Source organism: Scyliorhinus torazame, chromosome 15, assembly GCF_047496885.1.
Source record: "Scyliorhinus torazame isolate Kashiwa2021f chromosome 15, sScyTor2.1, whole genome shotgun sequence".
In the NCBI taxonomy this organism is placed as follows: domain Eukaryota; kingdom Metazoa; phylum Chordata; class Chondrichthyes; order Carcharhiniformes; family Scyliorhinidae; genus Scyliorhinus; species Scyliorhinus torazame.
Genome location: NC_092721.1, coordinates 114,081,202 through 114,105,119, shown reverse-complemented (window position 1 = coordinate 114,105,119; position 23,918 = coordinate 114,081,202). Strand labels below are relative to the sequence as shown.

At 45.6% G+C, this 23,918-nt stretch overlaps 1 protein-coding gene across 1 annotated transcript in view; it reads right to left on the bottom strand.

The window, feature by feature from the left end:
• Positions 1 to 23,918, bottom strand: part of gab2 (GRB2-associated binding protein 2) — a 426,196-nt gene that overhangs the window by 150,681 nt on the left and 251,597 nt on the right. The window contains exon 2 of the mRNA XM_072476567.1: positions 1,337 to 1,637. Coding sequence (XP_072332668.1) covers positions 1,337 to 1,637 — 301 coding nt within the window. The remainder of the gene's footprint in view (positions 1 to 1,336; positions 1,638 to 23,918) is intronic.

Genomic DNA, 23,918 nt, shown 5'->3' with positions numbered 1-23,918 from the left:
ATATATTTGTAGAAACTTTTACTAGCTGTTTTTGTATTCTGGGCAAGTTTGCTCTTTACATCTCACAAGATTCAATGGGATGTCGCGAGACGTCGCAATCTGGATCTCGCTCTCATTGGGCTCATTTAAATATACACTCGCTGGATTCACCTGGTGTCCGGGACTCAATGGCCATACCTACAACACCTCACCAGGTTGCCGTTTAGTACTGGTCCACACAAATGTAACAGTAACAGCATCTTGGGGTGGGGGGGTCTCGTAGGCCATTGGAGACCTCTGATGGTCGAGAACAGGGCAGAGTGGCATCCTAGCTCTCCCTCTGGCACCCAGGCACCTTAGCACTGCCAGACTGGCAGGTGCATTGTCAGGGTGCCAGGCTGGCAGTGCCAGGGTGCCCAGTTCTCAGGTTGGCACTGCCAGCCTGGGTGGCGGGGGGAGGGGGGGAGGTTAGAGGAGAGGTGGAATGCCCGGGGGCCTCCCCAAGCTCGCCAACAGGAAATCCCTGATGTTTCTCGGTGCCACCTGGCTAAACGCACCGTTCAGAGCACATAAGACAGCTGAATTGCACCATGGGTGACTTCTTCATTCCAAAGTAAAGGAAGTCAATGCTTGGAATCAAATATTTCATCCAATTGTTTCACTCTATATAACCGTTAGTCACTTCAGGGTCAGGTAAAGTACACTTGGCAGCAGAATAAAACTCCTTGTCCTCTATTAATAGCATGGTTTAGCTTCAAATTCAGAAAGTTAAAGAGGTTTCTTTTCAGTTCTAACGTAAGACTTTTGTGCCAGTCAATGCTAGTTTAAAATTGTTCTCCCACACCCACTTTAAACTGGGGTGAAGGGTTTGAATTCATATCAACATCCCAGTATTAATCTAATGCGTCACCCAGTTCCCAAAACATGAAGAGAAAACTGAAAATGTTGTCTCATTGGCATCTAAAATGAGAAAATGCACTCTTAAGGTTTCAGCCTAAAATGCTGTCTCCTTCTCAGGCCTGCACCATGTTTTGTTTTAGGTTTAGATTTCCAGCCAACATGATGGTTCTTCTCATAACAGTTGATAAATCTTTCTTGTGCATTTTAAGTGAAACCGAAAGCCTCTCAGAATTATTACTTTGTAAATAAGCATTTTAATAATTGTCAATTAGAACATATTGCAAACATAACTGTATTCCAACTGAAGTAAATCATTTTGATGTTATGGTGCATTTATTGCTGCCTGATGTGTAAAAACCAAGAAGAAAACATGTAACTGTCAAAAGGGAAACAGAGGCAATGTGATATAGCTAGGAAGTGTTACGCCAGAAGATTTTAATGTCGTGTACTTTGTTACCTGCATTCTCATCAGATTGATTGAATCCACAGATCTGGCAGATGGATCGGACCCACTTGTTCATTTCTTCCTCAGTCTCTGCCACCAGATAAAAGGTACGGTCAATTGTCTTGATGTCAAACACAAAGCTGTCTTGAAACTCTTTCTTTTTGAATGTTAGTCCTGCATCAACTTGCTCACAGAAGTGAAGATCTATCACACGGATTGGTTTTTTGGAATGGATATTTTTATAGTACTCCAGGACATCGGGGTCTCCACTCATCCGTCCACTTCGCAGAATGAACCAACGCTTTTTCCAGGTCTAAGAAATGAATTTGATACAGGAATCGTTAAGGAGTTACACATTGCAATATGATTTCCATTCATTTCCATCATCACCTTCTCTAATCTAGTTATATTTGTAGTCATATTTTGTTCAAAACATTCCAGAGAGTTTTCAGTTATTGTCCAATTGGGATGCAATCTGAATCATTAAAGTCTCTTCCTCCTGAATGTCCAATTCTCTCTTGGATCTGGCCCTTCCAAATTCCCAAATTGGTCTGGCGGGGTGAATTTAGAATCCATAGTTGTTTTAAGGTTTTGGGGAGGTTTGCTTTATTAAAGGAAGTTTTCCTGTTCTGATCAGCCTTTCACTGATTGGTTGGTGACTCTTTTTGGAATCGTTCTGATATGTCTGAACATTAAGGGCACATTAAAGTCTACCGGCCACACTGCGCCGGAAAGGTGGTGCTGCATGGCCAGTAGATGCTGGGAGATCCAACTTCTGGGATCTACCGGGCTCACCATTAAAGCGATCTCGCGAGACGTCACAATCTGAATCCTGCCCATTGTGGGCAGGATCACTATTTTGTCAACTGCATATTAGAGTGAGCCAGCTAGTCTCACTCTGATATGCACTCCCCTGATCTAGAGGTTTTCGCCTCGGAAACCTTGGGCGGGTGCCGTTCAGTGCTGGTCCCCACAAATGGGGATCAGGTGCAACAGCACTTGTGGGGGTCTCCAAGGGGATTGGAGACCTTTAGGTGCTTGCTCTCTGGCAGGTGGCACCCTGCACTGCTGGTGTCACCTGGGCACCCTGACACTGCCAAACTGGCACTCTGGCAATAACAGCTGGGTGCCAGCATGGCACAGCCAGCCTGGCATCCTGGCAGTGCCCCTTACAGCTGGCAATGCCAAGGTGCCAGGCTGGCATTTTCCTGTGCAAGGCATCGGGCCTTGGGGTGCCCTCCGCGTATGAGATGGGGTATGGGTGGACCCCGTGGATTCTTTATAGGTGTGTTGGGGCTTTTGGGGAGAGATGTTCAGGGGTTGCACCGAGAGTTCGAGACATCAGGACGCCATTAGTAAATGGCATCCCTATCTCTTCCTGCACTGAGGAGCTCTGCTTGCCAGAACTCTAAGTGCGGCCTTGACCCCCCGCTGAGTCCCCAAATTGAGTCCTGATAGATAGCATGACGATTCTTGGCGCTATGACCAATGTGAAACAGCAGGCTAAACTCACTCATCACGGAACTCTGTTCCAATTCGGTCCGATCACACCCTAAATTGTTTATATATCCAGATTACAGGTGTTACTCAGTCTAAGCCTTGAGCTTTCTATTTCTTGACTCGAGTCATGTGTTTCTCTCTTAAATCATGTGGGTGGTACTGTTTCTCTACTCTCACACATTAACCGTTTCAACCCTGAAAACCATAGAATACAAAATCAAGCCTCAGGGGTGTGTTTTGCACTGCTGAAATTGACTAAATTCGGTTTCAATTATTCAAAATTCAAGGTAATTACAGTGGCAGCAGGAGAAGCAATGCTGGCCAGGCGTCCCTTGAGTTCTGATCACGGCAGGTACAGATGATTAATGCAGGATTTATTTGACCATCAGCGTCTGTGCACCAACTCCAGGGTGCATTGTGATGAACACTCACTAATAGATGCAACTGATGGAAACTTGCCTTTCTGACAAGGGGACATCTGTTGCTTCAGGCAAATTATCATCGGTACCGAAATTTGTGGACATTCAAATGTAAAATAGCTATAGACACAACTGAGTTCTATTTAAAATTCCACAACCTTAAACAATATTTCAGTTCATGGAATTCAGATTTGGAGCTCACTGGTTATGGGAGCTAAAGTAAAATGAGAGAGCAAAGGAAGTGGAGATTGACAAAGTTCTAAATTTACCCAGCTTTAATTGTACTTCCTGCAGATTAGACAGAGGTCATAAAAATCTCAGGCTCTTCTGTGTAACATATCTTCACTTCTACTGAGGTGATTGAGGCAGAAATGGGCCTGCTGCATAATAACCTACAGAGAATATCTGGATCATTCTTGCAGAAAAGAGGTTAACCACAGTGTGAAGTTTTCATGTTGTAGGATACTTCCATTCCAGGAGATAATCTATCATATCAAAAAATCTCGATCAGTCAAATGACTAATGCTAATTTTGCAAGGGGCAATGCCTTGTGGAAGTTGCTTTTGCAGGATGGTAGGGAGACCTTCTACATACCCCATCAAAGCTGCATGATTGCACAAATAGGAAAGGGATAATGAATCATGTGGTATTTTTCTAGCTTCTGCATCTGTTTCCATGAGTGTGAGACCATCTACAGTGACTATATAAGTACATGATCAGGCAAAGGAGGGAAAGGTGTTGAACTAAAATTCCTGTCAAAGGGCAGTTACGCAAGAGGCACCTACAATAGAATGGATGCCTGCTCCATTAAATCACCCCATCCCTTGGATTTGAGATGGGGAATGGGATTGAACCTGGGACACACTGATAGTTGGAACTCTATATGACAGCTGTGTCTTCAGCAATCTAGGCCCTACGCGCTGGAATTCCCATCTCTCCATATCCTCCTTTTAAACCCTCTTTAAAACTTACCTCTTCAGGCACACATTTCATTACCCAACCTAATATCTTCTTTGAATTGGTGTCAATCTTTGCACTATTGGAGTCCTGTAAAACACTTTGGGATATTTTGTTTTGTTAAAGGTGCTAAGAAAGACTTCAATTTATACAGCTCATTTCCTAAGCTCAGGGCATCGCAAATGCTTTACAGCCAATTAATTACCTTTGAGGTGTAATCACTGTTAGAATGTAGGAAATACAGCAGCTAATTTGTGCACAGAAAGCTCCCACAAACAGCAAAGCAATATTGACAAAATATTCTGTTTTAGCGTTGTTGATTGACTGCACCCTGCAGTAAAGCACTGCCAGCCTAGATTTTATGCTCAAGTTTCTGGAGTGGGATTTGAACCCGTAGTCTACTGGCTCAGACAAGGGATAGCTTTGAGGGACTACAGTGTTGGTAGAGAGAGAGAGAGATGCACCAGCACAGCAAAATAATGGGGGGAGGATGACAATTTCCATCTTCCCCCACATGAGGTTTTCTAGCACTTGCATGAAACCTTTGGTGGATGCAGGAACATTTCCAGCCTTTTTTATGCCTATAGTGATCTGAGTGAGTCTTCATCATGGAAGACGGGGAGGGGGGCTTATTTAACTACAAGGGGGAAGAAATAATGAAAATCAGGGTGTTCTAATGTGAAGGATATGAGTGCAAGATATGGTATCTTCTGAGATTTAGCAGGGTGGGGAAAGAAATCATTCATTTTTCCTGGGGTTGATCGTAGGCTGATCAGTCCATGTATTTCTGTCCTAATTCCTCATGGCCTTCCAACTTCCAATGTACATGTACAGCTCCTGCTATTGTAGTGAGAAGATCTGGACTTGGTGAAATATTTTTAAAATGGGTGATAGCGAGTCAACAGTTCAATTTACATTCTCCCGATTTCATGTCACTGATTTCAATAGAAATAAAAATCAGGAGAGAAGAGAGTGGATTTTTGACTCATTATCACCTTTCTAGGCTAGATGGAAATTTGGAAAATCCAGACCAACTGCTTTGTACCTACATCCTCCGACAGTTAGAGAGGCACAGAGCATGATGCATTCTTGTTCTCTGGCATTCATGGGAGGTTTGAAACACAAACTTTTAGAGATCAAATCTCAAAACCTTTCAATGCTCTCCTACTTAGCAACAGTAACAATTCCCACAGCTTAGATTTAATGCATAAAGTACACCAGGGATTGCAAAAGCTGCTCCCCAGGTTCAAATTGACTCATAAATTAAGTTATGCCATGTGGGGAATTACAGTAATTTACCACCTATTCTGTAGAATGAATTAAAAAAACACACCAAGTAATCAAAAAATTGTAACTTTGAATTTAGTATCAGAATACTAATTAATGGAATGTTTATTGTATGTAGCTAATAATGGGAAGATATGAGGAGCAAATGAACATATTATATTGATCTACTTCCACATGTTTCCTGCAATTGCAAAAAATCATGGACATATACGTGTGAAAAGAAAACATAAATAATATTATGGCTCAGAAGTAACTACACATGTGGTTTAACTATTATAATAATAGCCAGTAAGAGTTGTTAATAGGAACAGAAATTAAAGGCAAATAGTTGCACCACATAAATAGTAAAGGAAGTAGTAAAAAAAATATTTTCCAACAGTTATGTTTGTGTCCACAATAGTTGAGATGTAAAGCTGTCACCTGCCAAATCACTAAAAGACAGCTAATCTCATGCCAGCTTGTCATTATAAATTCAATAAAGTATCCAAGAGATACTTCTGTGCCCAGTAAGTAATTAGAATTTGGAACTTGTTACCACAAGAAATAGATGAGACAAATTGCATAAATGCCTGAAGATATGCAGATAGGACTGGATGAAGTCACATGTGGAGCTTAAATGGGTTGAATGGGCTGTTTATCTTCTGTAAGTGCAATAAAATTCCAAGTAACATCATATTATGACTAGATATCATTGTATTTTTAAGAGCTTGCTTTTAAATCCACTTTCCTACTCCCTCCTAACAAAAGTGAGCAACCTTTGCCAGGCCTCTGCCACAAGGTGCGGGAATCTCCTACCCCCCATGGGTCGGAGAATCCCCGGGGGGCGGCGTGAATCCCGCCCCGCCGTTCCGATGCTGGCTGTCGTATTCTCCGGCGCCGGTTTTCAGGCGGGGGCGGGGATCACGCTGCGCTGGTCGGAGGTCGTTGGCAGCGGCCTCCCCGACAATTCTCCGGGCCCTGATGGGCCGAGCGGCCGTCGGTTTCTGGCCAGTCACGCTGGCGTGGATTGGACATGGTCCCACACGGCGGGACCTGGCAGGTAAGTTGGCTGGTGGGTCCTCGGGGAGGGGGGAGATCCGACCCCTGGGAGACCCTAACGGTGGCCTCGCCCGCAATTGGGGCCCACCGATCTGTGGGCGGGCCTGTGCCGTGGGGGCACTTCTTCCTCTCGCCGGCCCCTGCAGGGCTCCGCCATGGCTGGCGCGGAGAAGATCCCCCCTGTGCATGTGCCAGAATACGCCGGCCGGTCTGCGCATGCGCTGAACCACGCCGGCGGATCTGCACATGCGCTAACCCGCGCAGTCCCTTCGGCGCCGGCTAGCGCGGCGCCAACCCGTCCGGCGCCGGCCTAGCCCCCGGAAGAGCAGAGAATTCCACAACTTCCGGTTGGCCCGACGCCGGAGTGGTTCGCGACATTTTTTAAGCTGCCGTCGTGCCATCGCGCGGATTCGGGATAATCCCGCCTAGGATGTGTAAAAATATTACAGTATCACAGAGCCTGTTTTTCTAAGTTGTGAAACACTCAGCTGATATTGGTGAAAATCACCGGTGGCAGATCCAAATTTTGAGACTTGCAGCGTGTGGAATTGTGACCATAAACCGACATCCCCTGCTGAAGCACCAAAACGGCAGGAAAGTCAATATTTGTCATATGCTGTTAATTTTTTAAAAAAAGGATGGTATTATGTCGCATATGATGCCTAAGAGAGTGGAGAGCTTAACAACAGACCTGTAATTACAGGTGCAAAAAATTAACTGAGACAAATAAAATAATACCTTGTCATTGATGAACAGCTAAAATTATACTAATGTAAATCAGATCAGATCCATTAGCTGCAGAGGGAATTAAGAGGATTACATGAGGGATTATAGTTGATATATTAAAGTGGCTATTACACTAATCACCAGATTCAATCACCTTAATTGCTGTAATGAGGAACTCAAAGCTCGAACATGTCAGTACAATAAGATTTTTTTTTTACTGTGTGAAAAACATGCTTCCATTTGAACTGCAGTAAATTGGTACTAGCTGTTCATGCACGTTTTTTACTGATAAATAAAATTATAATACAGGCAGAACTCTCCAATAGATATTGGCACTTTAAGATACTAAAAACAAACTTTTGGTTTTCCTTGATCATGCCAAGAGTTGATGTGTCACTTTGCGGGGTGGGTGCAGTTAAAATGGTGCAATTCTATTCCCCCCTCCATTTTGGCCTATTTCCCTTTATAACATTTCTGGCTTTGGCAGTGGATAAGGTTCCCATCAGTCTCCTGTGGAAGCCTCATTAATAAATGAAAATCAGGATTCTGTGAGGGAAACCTGCCATTCTTATGCAGACTGGATCTTGTGTGACTCTAATTCCACATCAATATGACTCTTCACTGTTCTTTGATAGTTGTACGAACCTGCTACAGTGGTTCAAGAGAATGGCCCTGGAGGCAGAGAGGAGGTGGCCACAGAGGAGAGCGAGTGCAGACGTAGGCTGATTAAAAGGTCTGTCTTAGTTCTCTGAGTTTTTGGTCCAGTTGCATAAAAGGGCTCTCCCTCACAATCCTCTCACTCACGCACCCCTACATAGCTTCTCGCCCAGTTCCCACTATGGGCAGACCTCAGGTGCCATGTGGAGATGAAAACTATGAAAAAAATCCCCTAAAATAGTTAATCTGGTGTAAAAACAAACAAACATCTATTCACTAACCAAAAAGACAGCTAATCCCTTAATAGTCTTTTAAACTGTCATTCAAAATGTGAACTCAGTCTCCTTGCTGAGATAAGTGATTTTTGAGCGTCAGCAAAGCGTTCATAATGGGTTCAGCTGTAATAACAACCCCTGGGAAATGTCAACAAAGAGGTTTATTGAAAATGTAATAACTGATGGCTAACAGTTTTTCTAAGCTATACCAGATGGCCTGTCAATCAGTGCACTCCTTTTACGCCAACTTAAAAGCTACAGCCTGTATTTCGTCTCATTTTTAAAGGGCTGTCAATTTAACTAACTTCAGATCAGGATACTTAAACAGAACCTGATTCGATCTTTCACGAGGGTTCATGCCTCCTCCATAAATTTGAGATTCCCACACTGCCCTGGAACAGGGAGAACAGGCCTGTTTGCACGCAGCACTAATTTCAAATGGCTCTGCTGAGTTCAGGTTTCCCGTCTGTGAAATTCATGCCCCACCCCTTTCCCCTGCCAGCAAAAGTGGTATCGGCCAGAAATCCAAGCAGCTCTTTTGCATATGGATTCTGTTCTACCATTCAGCTGCTTCATCATGTCCCTTCTTCCAACATAAGGTCAGATGTAGGGATGTTCACTGATGATTGCAAAATATTCAGCACAATTCTCAATTCCTCAGACTCTAAAGCCATCCAGGTGCCCATTATGGGCAGGACTCGGATTGTGACGTCTCGCACGATCTGGTTAGATGTCACGAGACATAATGCCCATCAGGAATCCTGGGAGAGGCCTCTCCCAGGATCTATTGGCTGTGTCGCGTCCCGGTTCCGGCAGGACGCAGCAGATAGATCACGCCATATGAGTTCTTCGATGTCCTACCAGGTGTGAGAAGCTTAGATTGAAAAAGCTGTTATTTGTGAAGTGATTGGATATTAAATGCATTTAAAATCTCCTTTCTTTTTTTTCCCAATATTTTTATTCTTCATATTCACATTTTCTTCAGAGTTTACACCCCACCAACAAACAGTAAATGGTAACAATCCCCTTATCAACAACGACGATCCCATCCTCCCACCGTCCCAAACAGCGGCACACCTGACAATATAAGCATCAAATAAAACAAACCCTCCCAAGATGGGGAAAAAAGAAAAAAAAGGAAAAAAGAAAAAGGAATCAGGAATCGCCTATGGTCACCATTGACAGATAGAGTCCACCCCCCAACCCCTCCCCATAATATTCAATGCCATCCAATCCCCGAAAGAGTACTGTGAATGACACCCATGAATTCTAGACACCCATCCCACCACCCCCCCTCCCAGACTCCTCCCCTCCACTTCCTCTTGTAAACTCCTCCCCCCAACCTCGGTTCCTTCCCCCAACTTTTCACAGCGGCTAGACTCACCGGAACCTGTTCTATCAGCTCCGATGGCCACAGCCCCTCCCCCCACCTCGCTCCCGTTCACTGGCCAGCTTAAACCGGGTCTCCTTCCCCCTTGCCCGGTCCCAGGAAACCCAAGAAATTCCCTTTAGCACACAACCCCCGCATACACACCCAAGCCCCAAAGAACCATCATTGCAAATGAAAGTCCCATCTCTTCCTTGTTCAAATATATACAGCGTTGACTCATTTAGTACATACACCAACACGCAGTGAAAAACTAAAGTTACCTGAGGCTACATTGGTACATGACCATTTCTCAATTCTGCCACAGTCATTCTGCCTTCGCAAACTCCTCCGCTGCTTCCACTGTCCCAAAATAAAAGCCCTTGGATTTGTAGGTCACCCTCAACTTAGCTGGATTTACTATGCAGCACCGCACCTTGTTGATGTACAGTGCCTTCTTCACCCGGCTGAATTTCCATAGAATTTACAGTGCAGAAGGAGGCCATTCAGCCCACCGAGTCTGCACCGGCTCTTGGAAAGAGCACCCTACCCAAGGTCAACACCTCCACCCTATCCCCATAACCCAGTAACCCCACCCAACACTAAGGGCAATTTTGGACACTAAGGGCAATTTATCATGGCCAATCCACCTAACCTGCACATCTTTGGACTGTGGGAGGAAACCGGAGCACCCGGAGAAAACCCACGCAGACACGGAGAGAATGTGCAGACTCCGCACAGACAGTGACCCAAGCCGGAATCGAACCTGGGACCCTGGAGCTGTGAAGCAATTGTGTATCCACAATGCTACCGTGCTGCCCCCTAAAGGCAGCCTGCCTCCTTGCCAGCTCCACTGTAAAGTCCTGGTATATGCGTATACCAGCTCCAGCCCACTGCACCACCCTCTTCTGCTTTGCCCAGCACAGGACCTTCTCCTTCACACTGTATCTATGGAAACAGAGAGTCACTACTCTTGGTGGCTCACTCGCCTTTGGTACAGGCCTCCATGACCGATGACCCGATCCAGTTCATATCGGGAGGGATCATCCCCCTCCCCCAATACATGATATGTATTGTCACGCAGGCACATATTCTTTATATAAAAGGGGGGATGTCATAATATACACCAGTATATCATGGTGCAGACACACACACACACACTGATGGACATGCAGTGGGACCAATCAACATACACAACACCGCAGCCAATCACCAGTGAGAGCACACGCACTATAAAGACAGGGGACAGGAGAGTTCCCGCTCATTCTAGTAGCAGCCAGCTCGGAGCACAGAGCTCACAGCCTGCAATACAGGTATTCACCATGTGCTGAGTGCATCACCTGGTTAGGACTAGGCAAGGATCAACAGTTAAAGCTGGTATTGCATTTACCCACAGTTCAAGTATGTTAATATAGTTAACCTTATAATAAAATAGAGTTGCACCACTCCAGTATTGGTGACCTGTTTGGGATCCAGAACACCCAACACATCACCTGGGACCGGGCGTTAAGACCCCGAAAATTGCAATCAGAATTCCTTTGATTCCAATCATCTTCATTTTATCGGTCTGCATGGGCGAAATTCTCCGTAATCGGCGCGATGTCCGCCGACCGACGCCCAAAACGGCGCAAATCAGTCCGGCATCGCGCCGCCCCAAAGGTGCGGAATCCTCCGCATCTTGACCGGCCGAGCCCTAACCTGGAGGGGCTAGGCCCGCGCCGGACTGATTTCCGCCCCGCCAGCTGTCGGGAAAGGCCTTTGGTGCCCCGCCAGCTGGCGCGGAAATGACATTGCCTGATCAGCGGCCGCTCACGGCATCCCCGCGCATGCGCAGTGGAGGGAGTCTCTTCTGCCTCCGCCATGGTGGAGACAGTGGCGAAGGCGGAAGGAAAAGAGTGCCCCCACGACACAGGCCCGCCCGCGGATCAGTGGGCCCCGATTGCGGGCCATGCCACTGTGGGGGCACCCCCCGGGGCCAGATCGCCCCGCACCCCCCCCAGGACACCGGAGCCCGCCCGCGCCGCCTTGTCCCGCCGGTAAGGTAGGTGGTTTAATCTACGCTGGCGGGACAGTCTTTCTAGCAGCGGGACTTCGGCCCATCCGGGCCGGAGAATCGCCGGGGGGGGGGGGGCCCGCCAACCGGCGCGCGTGATTCCCGCCCCCGCCGAATCTCCGGTGCCGGAGAATTTGGCAACCGGCGGGGGCGGGATTCACGCCAGCCCCCGGCGATTCTCCGACCCGGCGGGGGGTCGGAGAATTTCGCCCCATATTCTCAACACGGCAAGAGCCAGTCATTCATGGTATGCTAGTCATATTTCCATCTTTACTTTTCATAAGTCCAGTATTGTGTGCAAGGAAATGCTGGAGGGACATCAAGTTTCTGTCATAAGAAATCTCTTGTGGCTTTTTAAATGTTAATAACTACTGAAGCTGGCATCCCCGAAGGACTTTTTGCTGTTGGCAGTTGTTCTTAGTTGAAGGATGCAATGAAGAAGGCAGAGATAAAGATAAAACACAGATTAAAAAAGCTTCAAAGTTGCTGTGACAATAACTGTTCTGTTCCCATTCTTGCAGATGACTAGTGCCTTTGTGCATGTTTGACTCAAGAGTGAAGAAAAGGGAGAATGTGGCAATTGAATTTACTTCATCACTGAATAAAAATGTATATAATATGGGAATTGTTCCAAATATATAGTGCGATGATGGAAGAGTAATCCTTTAATTTTCAAAGAAAGCAAGCCTTATTTGCGATATTTAAGACACTTTTTCCTAATCACAAAGGGTTTCTTTCTGAGACTTCAGTTCCATAGATAGATTGGAGGAGTTGGGATTTTTCTCCTTAGAAAAGGGTCGGTTCAGAGGTGAGGTGTTAAAATCATGGTGAGTCTGGATAGAGCAGATAGAGAGAAACTATTCCAATTGGTGGAGGTGTTGAGAAACGCAGGACACCTATAAAAGGTGAATGGTAAAAAAAAAACAATGGCGATATGCAGAAAAATATTTTTACGCAGCAGGTGGCTAAGATCTGGGATGCATTATCTGATGATGTGGCGGTAGCCGATTCAAACATGGCTTTCAAAAAGGAATTGGACTATTGTCAGAAGATTAAAAAAATTACAGAGCTCGGGGAAAGGGTGGTGGAAAAGCACAACTGAGCTGCTCTTGCAGTGAGTTGGCACAAACACAAAAGGCTGAATGGTCTCCTCCTGTGCCTTAACCATTCTATGATTCTATGAATGTATTTGGATAGGTCTCCTTATAAGTGAGCACTCCTGTTGCCTGAAGTTTCTTTTGTTTTTAATTCTCATTACCATTCTCTTTATGCCACAGTATTAATTGATCCATAGTTGGAAGGCATGAGCAGAATTTCTTTTGCAAGTTTTACAGACTTTCGGAAAACAAGTTGCTATTACCTTTCTTTGTTATTTCTCAATATTTTATAAACTTCTTATTGGCAACAAATTTGCTGATGAAATGGAGGAACCTTTTTCAAGATGTATTGCATGCAGAAAAACTCTGGATTAATGTGACAGACTATAGATCACAGCCTTCAAAGGACAAAAGGTCATTCAAGCTGTGATACCTCTTCCACAGGGGCTGTTGAGTTTAATCAAATTTACCTACTCTTTCCCAGTGCCCAATCTGCCAGTGCATGATCCAAACTGAATTAGATTCAATTGTTGTGATTTATCTCAACTCATAAGGGGAAAACTGGCAGGAAGTGAAAATCAACCAGCTGATTTGTACAAAAATATTTCGTTAAATACTCTAATGCCAGTTTTAAGTTGCTCTTCTGAGCTGGCAGCAGGGGCCCCTGCCTGAGATCAGTAGGGTCCTTCTTTAACTATGCAAATTAGGATCCAATGACACCATCGCGGGCCCCGACTGCAATTTTAACTTTGGCCTGAGTAGGAAAGCCGTTATGACTCTTGGACCTGGTGAAGACAGTTGAAGAAAATCCAGAACTAGAAAAGGCAATTTTAAACTTCCCAAGGCATCATGAGGAAAGTTTAGGACACCCCTGTACTGGGCTTTCCCCCATCTTGTTTATAGTACCCCCTGAAAACCCAATACAGAGATTTACAGGCATGGTGAGTGCTGACTGGTGACGTCCTGCTGCCTATAAACCAGTCCAAGTCCATTGGTCAGTTGTCATAAGTGGGTAGCTGACTTGTAACACCACTTATGCCTCACAATGCTGAGAAAGGGACTGATTGTGGTGGTGGGGAGGCGGGGTGTGTCTTAGCAATCCACTCTCCACTTGCCTGAGTCCCAGTCCAGATTGAAGTTGAGGTTATTGCTGTAAAATTTTAGGGCCATTCTGTTTGTTTTAAATAAACTGTTGCTCCAACATCAATTTTTAAAAACAGATTTACCACTCGGGGCTGGGAGAGGGGGAGGGGGATTGATTCAATTTTTGGGTGTGCAGACAGATTAGATCTGCCTGCACACCCAAATTCTGTTTTTACACACTACTGTTAGCATTGTGGTGAACAGGAAATGCCGCACTAATGAATGCAGTACATTAATTCAGCTTTGGAAATTGTTGTAAAACTTTGAAAGGACTCAAACGCACAGAATTCTAATTGCAAAGGATTCACTTTTTAAAGAATCATAAATTATGAAAGCAATCTTTTGGAAGCTATAAAGCAGATGAGCCACTTGCTTTGCCCTATTGTGATGATGGATTCAGCCTGAGTACAGTCTGACAGGCAAACTCAACTGACCCATCTGTGAGATCATTTTCAGCTGAAGTAGTAAATGGGATTCTCCCCTCCCCCCCACCAATAAAATGGTATCATTGTATAAATCAGCATCTGATTGTTCGAGGAACACACTGGAAAACATACAGCTGGCAAAGCCATTGCCATATCATTTCTGATATTGTTTTCTGCTCAAGTGTATCAGTGCAACTAGTGATCAAATATTTGCTGCTTGTTTGAAGATAAGATGATCAGGTCAATAATAGCCAACAGGACAGACGCAACAACTCGGAATCCAACACAATACAATAGCAGACACTCACAGCAGACATTAATTCCCTCATGAATCTATTATCCATAATCAAAACGCAGAATCTATTACAGCTGCAGTTTATCGACTGCCTTCAATGCTTTGTTAAATCTATAATAAACTAAGCAAATTTATATTAGCGTGCTTTCATAAATCCATTCCCTAAAAATATTACAACAATGCATACGGCTGGATTTTGGAGACAAAACCAATGATCTCAGCACTAAATAAACTGATATGCACGTAATAAGCTTTATAATCGCTTGTTAAAATCTTTTCAAAACAAACGTGTTTCAGGGTTTCAAATCAAACCTTTGGTAAGTTAAATATTTAATTGTGAATGCTTACCAAATGCATCCAGGATATGAATGTGTAAGGGTGCAGATACCTCCTTTATGGAGACACAAAGGTTTTGCTATTAGCTTCTAGAGATTTAACAGTTGAGTGCAGGAGTCCCATTCTTTGGAACCTGGTTTAAAATGATTGACATTCTGATTCAACTACCCCCATTAAATGGTATTTTGGCCAGTTTTTAAAACCTATTCGGTTTGAGGATCTGGCGTCACTGGACAGGCTGAAATTTATTGTCCATCCTTAAGATGCCTTTGATGTTGGGTCTTCTACAAAAACGCTGCAGTCCGTGTAGGGTAGGTGCTTCCACAACGTTGTAAGGTAGGATGTTTCAGGATTGCACTGCAGCAAAAATAACCAAAAGGTCTGATATGTCAAAATCAGAATGGTGTGCGACTTGCTGGGCAACTTGGAAGTGGTATGCTCAGATGCACCTGCTACTGTTGTTCTTCTAGATGGTGGTTATGGTTTTAGCTGCTGCTGAAAAGGTTTTACAACCAAGCCACTAAATTGGGTAGGGAGGAAAAATTAACCGGTGGATCTATCTACCAATAATGGAACCAACGGCATCAATGGGGACATTGACAGATGCAATTTATCTTGAGTAAAAGAGCTGAAGTGCCAGTGCCTAGTGGATCACTTGTAACATTCATCCTGGAGGGAAAAAGTGATAGGTAGCACTAGTAATGGAAAGAGCACTTATACATTATGTAGGCGAGTAAGTTGGTTTATAGCACAAACATTTTTAATACTTTTTTCTTGAAAGTACTGGAACTGAAATTGCTGTGATATCTTCTGGCTAATTTCTGGTTCTCTGCAATCAGTCATTCATGCTAACCACATGAATGATAATACTATACAATTAGCACTGACCAATCAGAAAAGAATTAGAGACTCTACAATGCTACATTCATTCTCTCTCGCCTTCGAACAGTGAGAATGGCTGCATTTGTTCTGAGTCATTTCTATGAACGTACATAGGGAGTGTTAAATTAATCTATGGAGTGGTATTGAATAGCAAAAAGAATGAAACCCACATCCTGCCTCACAGTAGGAGGGAAACTTAGGTGAGTGGATGAAAGGGAGGAAAATAATGACACACACATAATGAACATTCAGTGTAAAAACGTGATTTTTCCAAATTATTTAATACAATCCAGGGAAGGTCTTAGGGCTCAGTAATTGCATCCACATCTCGGTTAGAAGCTCCAGGTTCATGTCCCTGCCAGGACTTGTTCGCCATGGAAGGTGCATTCATAATGTGGCCAAATGGGTTGATTATCAACCCGTAACTCCTTTTGGTATGCCTACTGCAAGCAGTATGAGTGGGTCAGCCATCTGAAGAAGGCAAGGCAAACTACTGCAGTGCCATGTCAGGCATAACCATGGACCAATCAAAGAAATCTATGATTGCCAACAGCCTTTCAGGGATGACACTGGAAGAGAGAATAAAGCAAACATTACACAATCATGCCCTGTATTGCAATGGCATTAGACATTTCATCAACGTCTGAAGCCTGCTGTCCCACTTTAAATCTAGTTACTGCAATTGTCTCTTTTATTCAGTACGTGGGGCGGATTCTCCGAACCCCGCCGGGTCAGAGAATCCCCAGGGGGCGGCGCGAATCCCGCCCCGATGCCAGCTGTCGTATTCTCTGGTGCCGTTTTCCGGGTGGGGGTGGGACTCACGCCACGCCGGTCGGGGGCCATTGGCAGTGCCCCCCCCGCCGATTCTCCGGGCCCCGATGGGCCGAGCGGCCATCCGTTTTTGGCCAGTCCCGACGCCATGGGTTACGCATGGTCCCACACGGCGGGACCTGGCAGGTAAGTCGGGTGGGCGGTCCTCGGTGGGGCATGGGGCGATCCGCCCATGGTGGCCTGCGATCGGGGCCCACCGATCTGCGGGGGGCACTTCTTCCTGCCGCCCTGTAGGGCTCCACCATGGCCGGCGTGGAGAAGAGAACCCCCTGTGCATGTGCCAAAATACGACGGCCGGTCTGCGCATGCGTGGAACAACGCCAGCGGTTCCGCGCATGCGCGAGATCACACGCCCGTTCCGCGCATGTGCGAACTCACGCAACCCCTTCGGCGCCGGCTGGATCGGCGCCAACCCCTCTGGCGTCCACCTAGCCCCCGAGACAGGTGAGAATTCCTCACCTTGGGGGCCAGTTGACGCCGGAGTCGTTGGCGCCGGTTTTCACGACATAGTCCCCGGAAGGGAGAATCCCGGCCCCTATGTTTACTCTTTCTTCTGAACAACACCTTGGTCTTTATTCTCTTAACTTCAGGTGTTTTAAACATCCTTTCTGTCCCAATTTCATGTTATCTGGATTAAATCTTGTTTCTTAGGAAGCTTGTATCTTTGTAACTCCCTTGTCGAGTCCAGCTTCCCCTGAGAAATCTAAGAGCTGTTCACTCTCCAGTGTCCTGTCTCCAACTGCCCACAAATTCAGCTAAAACTAAACTTTGAAACTTCTGCCTTTTACTTATTCTTCATGCCACAGCCCTCTCCAAGCATAATAGTGGCACAATTGGAACTCAACCAACCCCCACACATAAAAGCACCTTTCTCCAGAATGAACCTAACTATAGGTTTTACTGTTCCAGGAACAGCACATTTATTTAAACCCATTTAAAACTATACCTTATTTCTAATGTCTACCAATGCAAATATAAATAACTTAAACTATCGTTGTTTTCCTAACAGGTATGTATCATTGGCAAATTCTTAGACAAACATCGATGAATATCCTTTGAGCTTAATATTGGTGTTATGAGCATTTGATGATAATACTACTGCGATCGCATGGTTAATCCCTGCACCGAGTTTATTCATCAGACTAACTACGTCATTGGTCTTGAGTAGCTCCTGCTTTTTTTGTGTTGCTTTCCTTTTCCTTGTGGTGCCCACTACTGCACTTAGGTGACCCTGTTGTTTGGCAAAGATATTTGCCAAGTTTTCATGAACAAAAACTGTACCAGTGATTTGGCTTCATTGTGGGTCACTGCGGCAATAAGTTATGGAAACAAAGAACTGAGGTCACACACCATGAGAATTATAGTTCTGGCTACATGCCAGAGCAGCTTTCAGCTGTGCACTTACAGCATTCAATATGCTGACACAGAACCAAGGCAACCGTACTCATTCAGGCAATTCAAAATACATGCTATTAATTATACAAGGCAAGCTTTCTTTGCTTTTCCAAATCAAAAGATGAAACAAAGTTGAGATTGAAGGTGCGATTCTCTGTGCCCCGCGCCGGGCCGGAGAATCGCCGCGACCGCGCCACGCCGCCCCGATGCCGGTGGCCGATTCTCCAAGGTGCAGAGAATCGGCGGCATTTGCGCCGGAGCATTTGGCGCGGTGCTGGCCGCTGGAATCGACGGGGCCGCCAATTCTCCGGCCCGGATGGGCCGAGCGGCCGCGTGGATACGGCAGAGACCCACCGGCGCCGTTCACCCCTGGTCGCTGCCGGCGGGAACTCTGCGCAAACGGTCGGGGACCTGGCATGGTGGCAGAGGACTGTATCCAGCACCGCCACACGTCAAACGCACGGTCAGGAACTTGACCCATCGTGGGCGGAGCATCATGGGAGTGCCTTCCAACGTCGTTGCAACGGCATGCGGCGCGCGACATGATTACACCACTTCTGAGGTGGTGGAGCATGGCTGACTGATGTCAATCCGGTGTCAGCCCCGATTTGGTAGTCGGAATGGGCAACAGAGAATCTTGCCTACGGTGTACGTTTCATATCAGGTGACTTCTTCAAGCAATAACCAAGCCAAATACAATAAGTTGAGAGGGTGAAATGAAGAGTAAAATAAGTTTAGCAATGAGATGATGTGAGAATAGAATGGGAGTTAATTTAAAAGGGAACTCAAAAAGATTTTCTACAAACACCTAATAGTATGAGGTGGGCGGTCTTATTGAGGACAAAGAGGATGATGTATGCTTAGAGGTACAGTTCAAGGCAAGATTACTTGATGAGTACATTACTTAACATCCCTTAACACCGCATACTCTCACCACATCCCAGGCTCGAAAAGAAGCTGTCACTCCAGGAAGCGTGGAAAACGTGCAGGCCTGCAGGTGAGAGTGGAACAACGCGGCCCCAAAGCCCGTCTGCCTAGCTTACACCCAGCTAATGTCCAATCTCTAGAAAACAAGCTAGACGAACTTAAAGCCAGACTCACTTTTCAAAGAGAACTAAGGGACTGCTGTGTGCTCTGTTTCACGGAGACATGGCTCACTCCTGCTTCACCGGACTGTGCCCTACAACCAGAGGGCTCCTCAATACACCGAATGGACTGTACGGCGGCCTCAGGCAAGGCAAGGGGAGGTGGGGTCTGCCTCCTAATCAACACCTCCTGGTGCCTAGATGTAGCAGCACTGGCGGGTTTCTGCTCCCCGGTCCTAGAATACCTGACTCTAAAATGCTGCCCCTACTACCTTCCGCGGGAGTTCAGCTCCGTTATCCTGACTGCAGTTTACATCCCACCCCATGCGAACGTGAAAATCGCACTGGACGAAATATTCACCACCACAAATAGCCTTGAAACGAAACATCCCGAGGCCTTGTTCATTGTAGCTGGGGACTTCAATCAGGCCAAGCTCAAGAGCGTACTACCAAGTGACCACCAACACGTCACCTGTTCCACCAGAGGCCCAAACATCCTGGGCCACTGCTACACAAATATCAAACATGCCTACCGCTCTATCGCCCGCCCACACTTTGGCAAATCTGACCACAAGGCTGTGCTCCTGCTCTTGGCCTATAAGCAAAAACTGAAGCGGGAGAATCCGTCAAAGAAAGTCGAGCATTGTTGGTCTGAGGAATCGGATGATCTCCTACGGGATTGCTTAGAGGGGACAGTGGAGGAGGTACCAGAAGGTGGAGGGAGCGTCGGTCTGGACCCCGATATGCAACAACCACAGGTTTGTCCTGAGTATGATGGATGGTGGGTTCCAGAGCTGGCAGGAGGGCAGGCATCAGGAGGATGGGAGATCTGCTCATAGACGGAAGATTTCTCAGTTTGAAGGCGCTAGAGGACAAATTTAATCTGCCGCTAGGAAACGTCTTTAAATATCTGCAAGTACGAGCCTTCCTGAAAAAACAGGTAGTGGCCTTTCCGACGCTGTGCCACTGAGGATACAGGACAGGGTGGTCTCCAGCACCTGGGTGGGGGAAGGGAAGGTGTCGGATATCTACCAGGAACTACAGGAGGCGGAGGAAACCCCGGTGGAGAAGCTCAAGGGCAAGTGGGAGGAGGAGCTAGGTGAGGAGTTGGAAGAGGGTCTGTGGGCAGAGGTCCTGGGTAGGGTTAATTCCTCCTCATCATGTGCCAGGCTCAGTCTAATTCAATTTAAGGTGGTCCACCGGGCACACATGACGGCAGTGAGAATGAGCACGTTTTTTGGGGTAGAAGACAGTTGTATGAGGTGCAAGGGCAGCCCTGCAAACCATGTCCACATGTTTTGGGCATGCCCGGAGCTTGGAGAGTTCTGGCAAGGGTTCGCAAGGGCAATGTCCAAGGTGTTTAACACACGGGTGGTGCCGGGTCCAGAGATAGTGATCTTTGGAGTGTCAAAAGACCCGGGAGTTCAGGGGGCGAAAGAGGCAGACGTCTTGGCCTTTGCCTCCCTAGTAGCCCGGAGACGGATTTTATTAATGTGGAGGGACTCGAAGCCCCCGAGTGTAGAGACTTGGGTTAACGACATTACTGGGTTTCTCAGCCTCGAGAAAATAAAGTTTGCCGTAAGAGGGTTCTCTCGGAGGTGGCAGCTGTTCGTCGACTTTCTCGGGGAAAATTAAAATGTCAGCAGCAGCAATCTGTAAGGGGGGGGGGGGGGGGGTGCTTCATTGGGATTGTGTGGGAAGACTGGGTCGCGTGGGGTAATGTCTATTTAATTGTTATTGTACATTCTCTTTTTACACTATGTTGATGTTCACTCTAGTTTGTTTTGTTATTATTGTTACTTCTGTTTTATTATGAAAAATTCTGCAAAACCTTAATAAAAATACTATTCAAAAAAATCAAATGGAAGTCCTTTAGTTCCCGACTGCTTGATGCAGTTCCAGATAGACAGAGTGGCTGACGTACAACGTGAAGTGCTTCTGGGAAGATTCAGCTAAGTTTCAGTCAGCACAGTTCCATATGTGCTCCCTCATTTTTCTGATATGCTCAGAAACGTACGTGTCAGCACAACAGGCAATGCCCCAGCATCTGGTCTGTGATGAGATTCAGTCATTCTCAATCAACTGATTATGAAGAGGAGACGCCTCAGCTGACAGCCAACAGTAGGGTCATAGTTAAGAATATTACAAAATAAAAGATGAGCGATGTAGGACAGTAACAGTTATCATTTTGTCACTTGCAATTTTTTGTTGAATAATTACTATGCTCCTATTTTCATAAAAAAATTTCAGCAGTATTCCTTCTCTTCAACAGGAACAGAACAGCTGCATTAGACCATTTTGAGCCCAAAGGATTAAGGCTCCTGCTTAGGCAGCTGGCAGTCAGCAGATTTCTAGTGTACAACACTGTAAATGTGGTGCCTCATGCTTGTACATCAATGTTCCTTGACCACCTTCCTTGGATGTCCCTCCTGACTGAACGATGGCACGGAGACGGGTTACTAGTGGGAACAGGAGTGTAAGTATGAAAATGTTACTTAACGATGAATAAAATGTGTTCAGAAAAGGAAACTTAACTCTAGCAGCCTCCCACTGGCACAGCTGTGTTTATTGCTTCTCATCCAGCTTGTTCTGACTAAAAGCAGGTCACAGTGTGTCTGAACTGCCTACTTTCTGGGTGTAGTCTGAAGTGTAGCCAAGAATGGATTTTAAATTTTCGAGGAAAATAAAGTTACATTCTCCAGCCACTTAAACTTTTTGGAAATATTTTACATCAAAGGATTGTTCAGGTTACAGTCAATACATTACTATGTGAAAAGTGCTTGCGTCACGTTCACACAGAATTGCAATCTTGAATCAATTTACTCCTCATTACCAACAGATAACTTTGATCTGGTTCCCATACTTCCCTTTATGAAATTCTGAAAAACATATTAGCCAACCCCCAGAAAAATGCATTTGAAATCCTCCCTGATGAAATTCTTCCTTACAAAACATAAATTATGAGTACCATCAGCCTGATAGATCCATTCAGAAAAGAAAAAAATACTGTGTATGCTGGAAAACAAATGAATGTCGAAAATCTACAGGCCTGGCAACATCTGGGGAGAAAGAAACAAAGGTCGAGGGCTATCGGGGCTGGGAATGGATGCGAGTGCATGCTAAAAGTAGTGCAGTTGGCCTTCATGCTGGTTCCTCGCCTCCATCATGCCCCTGGGCCATTTTCCAAGGTGCGTGATTGGGGACGGGGAGGCAGGTGAGATTGGTATGGCCACATGTCTGCATACGGAAGCTGGTTAGGTTTGTTAACGACCATTCAAATCCAACTGAATGAGGGGTTTTCTCATCACCCTTCAGATTCTCAGAAGCAGTAAGGAACAGCTTGCCTGTTTGGAGGCAGGATCCCAGGGGTAAGGACGTGCTGAGGCAGTCTTGGTAGGTTTCGAGACCCCCTCCTGCCTGTGGAGCTACTTTCCTCCCACCAACCCACATCCATGGCCTGGTTGCAAAGTCCATGAGTGGGTCTCCATTTGCTCTCTCTCTCATATATCTGCTATAGCAGCCCACTGCGACTTTCAAGCTAGAAGGCATCTGATTTGCTCTCAAATTTTAAGAACCCACCCACTGTCCTTAACTGGACAACAAGCCTGCCCTCTGACTAGTAATTGGTCACTCCAGGGAAAATCACACTGAGTTACTGTTTTACACAGGCAGGCTTCTGACTCCCATTGGATCCTGAGGGCAGAGTTTAGAAGCCTCCAACAAAAATCCTGCTCAATGTTTCAAAACTTTCATTTGAACAGGAAGAAACAAATAGAGATTTAAAATGTTTAAAGCAAGTGCAAAGGCAGAGAAAAGGGGAGGCGAGGAAAAATCAAAAGAGAAGGTTGGCAATAGGGCCGAAGACAGGAGAAATTAAACGACGAAAGGAAAGATGGCGCAAAGCAAAAGGGGTGGTCAAGGCACAAGAAAGGAATAAAGAAAATAGGTCTAGTGGAGGAGTGAATGGCAGAAAAACACCTGTCCGTAGAAATAGGACTAGTGTTTATAAACTATTTTGAACTCAGCTTCTGTTGAGCTTCACTGAAACAGAGTATGAGGCCAATGATTGTGACATCAGAGTGGGAGTGGGGCACAAGTTCAGACTTACAATTTTTCCACGGTGTTTTTCAAAGCTGTCTCTCAATCAATGTTTAGTCTCACCATTACATCAGAGACCACAGTTTTAGCAGCAAATATATTATACCAAATTGAAAGTACAAGTATGACCTTTTAACCTGGAAGTAGTGTGTGGGAACCTGGATGTTAGGAAGGAGGGGAAAGGAGAAGATTCTTGATTGACCAGGGAGTTCAAGGGCATAGGGATAGGAAGGAAAGTGCAGTTGAGGCCATAATCATAGATTTCATAGAATCGAATCAGTTATGATCCTACTGAATGAGACTGGACTTGAGGGGCCAAATGGCCTACTTTTACCACTGGTTTGTGTGTTGGTAAATGAGTAAGTGTTGTTTCTCTTGCGTTTTCACAGGAAGGTGGTGTAGAAAAGGAAAAGTTGTTTTAAAAGTGATAGAGCAGTGGATCAGAATGTGGCAGAGGGAATAGCCCATTTAGAATACTGAAAGGGGTCGCGGAAGATTTATTCACACAAATGGTATATAGCCTAGCTTGATGGTGGTGTAATTAACAATGATTAAGATTGAAAATTATTACGAGGTTCCAGTCCATTAACTAAAAACAGGTTCAGCAATAACAGAGTAATATCTATGGTGCAGAGTTATCTGTTGCTAATGGATGGCACATTTATTATAACACTGATGTCAGTGAGTTGCTGCAATGGACTGCTGTAGCAGCAGCACCAACTAAGCTGG